Raw genomic sequence first — 8221 nt, 5'->3', positions numbered from 1 at the left:
TGAATCTTCTACGATTTTTTAATTTTCCGTTAGGTGACCACAACTTGATTTCCTAAACGTTCATGAAATATGTGAACAATTAAACCTATCTATATATAGATGTCGTGGTGCGGGTAGTTTAAGAGAGTGAGAGAGAGATAAAGATGGTGAACACTGGTGTACCTGTTATCACTCTGAGCTCGGGGAAAGGGATACCTGTTTTAGGTATGGGAACATTTGAAACAGTTAGTAAAGGGGGTGAACGAGAGAGGTTGGCGTTTTTGAAAGCGATAGAGGTGGGTTACAGACACTTCGATACTGCTGCGTGCTACCAAACTGAAGAGTGTCTTGGTGAAGCTATAGGGGAAGCACTTCAACTTGGCCTAATCAAATCTCGAGATGAACTCTTTATCACTTCTAAGCTCTGGTGCACCGATGCTCACCCTGATCGTGTTCTTTTGGCTCTTCAGAGTTCTCTGAGGTAAAATCATTTGGTGCAAATTGAACCCAAGGCTTATGGGCAATTAAGCATTTCTTAAACATCTATCAAATTTTAGAAACAAATTTTTGAAACAAATTTTAGAAACATTCCAAATTTTCTTGTGTAATGTAGGAATCTTAAGTTGGAGTATCTGGATCTATACCTGATACACTTTCCGGTAAGCTTGAAGCCAGGGAATGAGGTCACTATGGACGCAGCAGGGGGCAAAATTTTTCTAATGGACTACAAGTCTGTATGGGCAGCCATGGAAGAGTGTCAGAACCTTGGCTTCACTAAGTCAATCGGTGTCAGCAATTTCTCCTGCAAAAAGCTTCAGGAATTATTGGCGATAGCGAACATCCCTCCAGTTGTAAATCAAGTGAGTAAAAAGTAAACTATTTGATAAAAAATGAATGCTTTCCTTGTTGGACCTCGAAGATATCTAATGCTAATCAAATAACTTTCAACATTCGACAAGCATACATATAAGTTCCCTCACATAAAACCCTTGATTAATTAAGGTGGAGATGAGCCCAGTTTTCCACCAAACGAATCTGAGAGAGTATTGCAAGGCCAATAATATACTGGTGACTGCATACTCGATTTTGGGTGGCAAAGGAACCGCATGGGGCTCCAATTCAGTTTTGGGTTCCGAGGTGCTTAACCAGATTGCTATCGCCAGAGGAAAGTCTATTGCTCAGGTTTGTCAAGTTCTCCACATATATCATATGCCATAGCATTAGCATCACGGATATTTGTCATGCATAGAATTTAACATCTTTAACTTACATTCTGATCAGGTTAGTATGAGATGGGTATACGAGCAAGGCGCGATTCTTGTGGTGAAAAGTTTCAGTGAAAAGAATATGAGGGAAAACTTGAACATATTCGATTGGGAACTGACTAAGGAAGACTTGGAAAGGATTGGTGAGATTCCACAGCGCAGATTAATCATTCAGGAATTTATGATATCATCTAATGGACCTTTCAAATCTCTAGAAGAGTTCTGGGATGAAAAAGCAGCTTGAAACTTCATGTTAGAACATGCTATGGTCATTGAATTGCCATTATTTGTTTCCGGACGTGTTTAACGTTGTATGTATGCAATCATTGACATCTTTTTAATATTTGGTTCCTATTGTTTTGTTTCTTGCCTATCTATATAATTGATTTGGTGCTGCTCTCAGCATAATACCATTGGCGAATTATCCTTTTATTTATATTATACACTCGATAACCTTTTAATTGTTGAGAATACAATTGTTGCAGCATTGCTAATCGGTGCGCAATTATTATAGAACGCACCAAAATCTATAAATGACCGGGGATTTTCGAGTTTGTTCTATATGAATTTTAGTAGCCTCTCCCCAGTATATTTGCACCTCATTGTCAGCATTCTCATTCGACCATCAAAATTTTCTTATAGCGTAGCCATGTTATGTCGTTGTCAAATGGATCCCATTCAGGGCCGGATCAAAACTCAATCAATGACTCTACCGGAGATATTTCTGAATATAATCCTTGTAAGAGTACCAATAATTTGGTGGGGATTAATTCCAGCAGTCTGAGACCGACACATGTACGACACCTTTGTTAAATATTGCGGGCATCCAACTCAAAACCAATTGGCAACGAGTGAAGCGGCCCTTCCATATTATATTTTTAGTTCATTATGCGGAAACTAGGGATGTGGGACTATTTGTCCTTTCACAAACTCATTTAAGAGATTTCTGTTGCAATTTTTAATTTGTTTGATCCAACGATCTTACCATCAGGCTAGTAGTAGGTAATTAAACTGATACAAATTAAGTTTAAACTTTTTTTCTATCGAAGAGTTTTAGAACTCAATCACTTAATAATGGTACCGCATGTTTACAATTTTTTTTCTTTTTTCTTTCTTTTTTTTTCTGTTTGTTTAACCCTTTTCCGAAACAGAAAATGGGTCATTTGTCCAAATATTTTTAAAGCGTGGTTCTAATGGACGAGCGAAAATTAGTATGGGTGAAATGCACACCAGAAAAATAGCAAGAATGAAACTGGATTCATCCTGGCTTAAACTTAAAAAAAGAGCGAGGATGAAAACACAAAATTGAAAATGGGTAGGATGAAACTGTTTACATCTTGGCTATTTTTATATTCTCGTCAATTTTAACAATATCAAATTTACATGTCATTTTCAGCTAGAAATTGTTGATTTTGGTCTTTTTAACCAATTTTGTGTTTCCGAAACGATTTTTTTTTTCTTGGCGACCGACCCAACCCAAGTATGAACTTATCCCTACCCTAGGTTAAAGGTCACTGCTTTTTTTCACAGTTCATGTAGACCGGAGTCTACAGTCTACCAAGTACCAACAGTAAATTAAACGGAAAATGGGTCATTTGTCCAAATATTTTTAAATCACGGTTCAAATGGACGAGTAAAAAATAGTTTGGGTGAAATGGCCAAAAAAAAAAAATAGTGAGGATGAAACTGGTTTCATCCTAGCTTAAATTTAAAAAATAGTAAGGATAAAACTTGATACATCCTGTGTAAATTAAAAATAAGAAAAAATATTTGAGAATGGGCACGATGAAACTGGTTACATCCTGCCTATTTTTACATTTTTATCCATTTAAACAGTATCAAAATCTAACTGTCCATTTCACCCAGGAATTGTTGATTTTGATCTTTTTAACCAATTTTGTGTAAAAAAACTCTAGCATTCATGATAATAATACTGTAAGACAAGGCTGCCACCTACTGTTACTAAAATCCACCCTTTAACCCTACGAACTACTACGATTACGATGTGTTTGGTAACCCGTGTAAAATTTGGTAACCATGATCTCATTGTTACCGACAAGCAAATAGTAACATCCTTATCGTGTATACGGCAGTGTACCATGTTTTGTCGTTGTCAAATGGATCCCATTCAGGGCCGGATCAAAACTCAATCAATGACTCTACCGGAGATATTTTTGAATATAATCCTTGTGAGAGTACCAATAATTTGGTGGGGATTAATTCCAGCAGTCTGAGACCGACACATGTGCGACACCTTTGTTACTCTGTTTCCATCTAACCTTGTTAAATGGTTATTGTTTGAAGAACCGAATAGGCCAATACTTCTGCTATGTCTGATTTAATATTAGGTTGGCTTGGTTTCCAACCATAAAAAAACATTTATCCTTGTTACATAAAGTTTGATTTGGACTAAGGAAATGCTTAAAATTCTGTTAAAGTCTGCGGGCATCCAACTCAAAGCCAATTGACAATGAGTGGAGAGGCCCTTCCATATTATATTTTAAGTTCATTATGCGAAAACTAGGGATATGGGACTATTTGTCCTTTCACACTCTCCCTCACGTGTAAGGCCAGTCACTCGGCCTAACACGTGGATCTACGCACGTGTGGGTCTTGGATGTGCAGGTGACATCGGTCACGGTCCATCCCACGTACAGGTCATACGAGTGACCAGTCATTCGGTCACGGGTGTACATGTGCCCATTCGGGTCACGACGGCTACTAATTCGGCCTACACCCCGCATATGGGGCCTAGCTCTGATACCATGTTAAAGACTGCGGGCATCCAACTCAAAACCAATTGGCAATGAGTGGAGCGTCCCTTCCATATTATATTTTAAGTTGATTATGCGGAAACTAGGGATGTGGGAATATTTGTCCTTTCACACCCTCCCTCACGTGTAAGACCAGTCACTCGGCCTAACACGTGGACCTACGCACGTGTGGGTCTTGGATGTGCAGGTGACATCGGTCACGGTCCATCCCATGTACAGGTCATACGAGTGACGAGTCATTCGGTCACGGGTGTACATGTGCCCATGCGGGTCACGACGGCTATTAATTCGGCCTACACCCCGCGTATGGGACCTAGCTCTGATATCATGTTAAATATTGCGGGCATCCAACTCAAAACCAATTGGCAACGAGTGAAGCGGCCCTTCCATATTATATTTTTAGTTCATTATGCGGAAACTAGGGATGTGAGACTATTTGTCCTTTCACAAACTCATTTAAGAGATTTCTGTTGCAATTTTTAATTTGTTTGATCCAACGATCTTACCATCAGGCTAGTAGTAGGTAATTAAACTGATACGAATTAAGTTTAAACTGTTTTTCTATCGAAGAGTTTTAGAACTCAATCACTTAATAATGGTACCGCATGTTTACAAATTTTTTTCTTTTTTCTTTCTTTTTTTCTGTTTGTTTAACCCTTTTCCGAAACAGAAAATGGGTCATTTTTCCAAATATTTTTAAAACGTGGTTCTAATGGACGAGTGAAAATTAGTATGAGTGAAATGGACACCAGAAAAATAGCAAGAATGAAACTGGATTCATCCTGGCTTAAACTTAAAAAAAGAGCGAGGATGAAAACACAAAATTGAAAATGGGTAGGATGAAACTGTTTACATCTTGGCTATTTTTATATTCTTGTCAATTTTAACAATATCAAATTTTACATGTCTTTTTCACCCAGAAATTGTTGATTTTGATCTTTTTAACAAATTTTGTGTTTCCGAAAAGCATTTCTTTTTCTTGGCGACCGACCCAACCCAAGTATGAACTTAGCCCTACCCTAGGTTAAAGGTCCCTGCATTTTTTCACAGTTCATGTAGACCGGAGTCTACGGTCTACCAAGTTCCAACAGTAAAAAAAACTCTTCATGATAATAATACTGTAAGACAAGGCTGCCACCTACGGTTACTAAAATCCACCCTTTAACCCTACGAACTACTACGATTACGAAGTGTTTGGTAACCCGTGTAAAATTTGGTAACTATTATCTCATTGTTATCGACAAGCAAATAGTAACATCCTTATCGTGTGTACGGCTTCAACATGCACCACAATAAGCATGACGTACATTATCCACAGACATGTCTAAATAGTTATGCTAGTTATTACACACCAAATGCCTCTTTATAAGCAATATAAAGGGAACATTAAAACGCCACCAACAACAAAATCAGATCATAATCTCACCTCATTTGTACATGGAGAGTACTCTTCCCTATAATTTCCTTCTACTTCTTCCTCTACTTCTCCTTCCTGTATATTTTCTCATCACATTATTCAAAGGCAGAAATGACCGAATAAACCCAAGTTCCCACCTGGTCCTCCTAGCTTCCAATCATTGGTAATTTACATCAACTTGCAAAACCTCCTCATCAAGCACTATCAAAACTATCAAAAATATACGGTCCGGTCATGCTACTACAACTTGGCAGTGTACCAACAATTGTAATATCCTCTGCTGAAGCTGCCCAACAAATCTTGAAAACACATGATCTTGAGTTTTGTACCAGACCTCAGCTTGCTGGACCAAAACGTCTTTCGTATAACTACAAAGATATGGTTTTTGCCCATATGGAGAGTATTGGAGAGAAATTGGAAAAATATGTGTTCTTGAACTTTATAGTACAAAAAGGGTGCAATCTTTTAAGGCAGTCAGGGCAGAGGAAGTCGTCGTTTTGATCGAATCCATATCATCTGATTCTTCAAATATCACTCCCGTTGATGTTTTAGAAAAGTTAACAAGTTTTGCGCACAAAACAATATCCAGAGTTGCTTTTGGTTGCGCAAGTGGTCAAAGTAAGAACCAATTTGATGATGGAACACTCACGGCAATTCTTAAGGAAGTCGTGGTTGTTTTGAGTGGTTTCTCGGCGACCGACTTCTTTCCTAAGGTAGGTTGGATTGTTGATAGGATCATTGGAATGCACAGAAAAACTGAAAAATGCTTCCATGATTTGGACAATTTTTTTCAACAAATGATAGACGAACATGTCAACCCGGAGAGACTGAAACTGGATCATGAAGACATCATAGACGTTTTTCTTAAGCTAGAGAAGGATCAGCAGAGTACGATTCATCTCACACACGACCATATCAAAGCAATTCTTATGGTAATTAATTCCATTTTTTTCTCTTTTTATTGTTTGGCACGGTGAGTGAAGTTTTTAGAAATCAACAAACTCTATCTAGGATTTTGAACCTCTGAAGTCTGACCACAAGTATGGCCATGGTACTTAGCAGTCAGGTTTTTATTACCAAAAAATAATAATTAGTATTTTAGTACATATTTTTGATTCTTGCTTCTTAGTTTCTACATTTTAGCATAATCTTACGCCACACATATATGATTTTCTGTATAAACCTTATCAGAACGTATTTCTTGGTGGAGTAGACTCACCGGCTGTAGCAGTGAGTTGGGCAATGGCAGAACTGACTAAAAATCCAAAAGCATTGAAGAAAGTTCAAGAAGAGATTAGAAACTATGTGGGATCAAAAAGGAAGGTTGAAGAATCAGACCTTGATAATTTCAAATACTTAAAAATGGTAGTTAAAGAAACTCTGAGGTTGCATCCACCAGCTCCATTGCTTCTAAGAGAAAGCATGGAACATAGAAAGATCAATGGATACGACATATACCCCAAAACAAGGGTTCTAATAAATGTGTGGGAAAATGGGAGGAGTCCACAATATTGGAAAAACCCAGAAGAATTTTCCCCAGAGAGATTCAAAGATAGCTCCATTGATTATCTTGGAAGCCAAAATTTTGAATACATACCTTTTGGGGGAGGTAGAAGGGGTTGCCCAGGAATGAATATGGCTGTCGTGTTAACAGAGCTTGTCCTTGCTAATGTATTGTACGCTTTCGATTGGGAATTACCAAAAGGAATGAAGAAGGAAGACATAAGCATGGAGGAATCATTATCAGGCCTTATTATTCATAAGAAAATTCCGCTTAAACTTGTACCCATCAAGTTTGTATGACTGGGAGAAATCTAAATAAGAGAATTTTGCATGAATATTTTTTATATTTTGCCTCTCTTTTTTCACAACTCACTTAGTAAAACTCCACAGCGACAAGCAAAGAAAAAATAATAACACTTCTAGCTAGGTTTAAGATTGTGTTAGTGTACACGGCCTCAACATGCACCACAATATCAATGGCGCTATCTACAAGGATGATGTATGGGGGTTACCGAATTCTACTGGCTCATAGCAGCCATGATTGTTTAGCCAAGCAAATTATTGGATTCTTTAATTTTTTTTTCTCTGTTATGCGATTAGCAGAAATGGACTTGTCATAATCAACGTAATTGGTAGCCAAGGAAAAATTTAGCACTAGAGGTCAGGCGTTCATGTTCCCATGGCCCCCCCTACTCAGTAATTTCCACCCTGCATCAATGCTTAAGTCTTTGTGGTGTAAATGTTTGAATAGTTATGCTAGTTATTATCAAAAGACCACACAAGAAGATGTTAGTGGGAAAAAGATGGAGAGTTCACCCTAAAATCTTTTATGAGCATTTGGAGAACCCAAGTACCTTTTGATTCCCGAAAAACGAATTCTAACGTGCCGACTAAGGTTCCATTTTGACTATCGATAATCTTTACCGTATAGGTCGTATTGCGGCAAATAGGTGTGTTATGTGTAAAAAGAGTATCGAATCTGTCAATCACTTACTCCTTCACTGCACCAAGGCAACATTAATTTGGAATCACTTCATAAATGTCTTCGGGGCAAGTTGGGTGTTTAATGAACAAGTTACCCGTGCATTTCTCGAGATCGATATATGGAACTTTTCCACTGCAGGATTTTTTTTTTGGATCGTGAAAGAGGGATTATATTGAAGAAACAAGAATTATTACAATCAAGCCAAAAACTAAAAATTACATCGAGATACAACTTCCGATTGGAAGTGTGACATATAAAATGAGATGGCCCAAAAAAAAGAAATCTATTTTGAGGCATA

The 8221-nt window shown here is 37.8% G+C and overlaps 1 protein-coding gene and 1 pseudogene across 1 annotated transcript; both read left to right on the top strand.

Annotated features, from left to right (window-relative positions):
- LOC113318634 (NADPH-dependent codeinone reductase 1-4-like) lies at positions 1-1648 on the top strand. The gene is made up of 4 exons (XM_026566827.1): positions 1-460; positions 593-839; positions 982-1161; positions 1261-1648. Exons 1-4 carry the CDS (start codon positions 144-146, stop codon positions 1486-1488), a joined length of 972 nt encoding a protein of 323 aa, XP_026422612.1. The 5' UTR covers positions 1-143; the 3' UTR covers positions 1489-1648.
- Positions 1649-5408: 3760 nt separating this feature from the next.
- Positions 5409-7283, top strand: LOC113316876 (annotated as a pseudogene).
- The last annotated feature ends 938 nt before the right edge of the window (positions 7284-8221 follow it).

The sequence above is a fragment of the Papaver somniferum genome, chromosome 10, assembly GCF_003573695.1.
Source record: "Papaver somniferum cultivar HN1 chromosome 10, ASM357369v1, whole genome shotgun sequence".
Lineage (NCBI taxonomy): Eukaryota > Viridiplantae > Streptophyta > Magnoliopsida > Ranunculales > Papaveraceae > Papaver > Papaver somniferum.
Note: the sequence above shows the minus strand (reverse complement) of the source record. Positions and strands in the feature narration are given on the sequence as shown.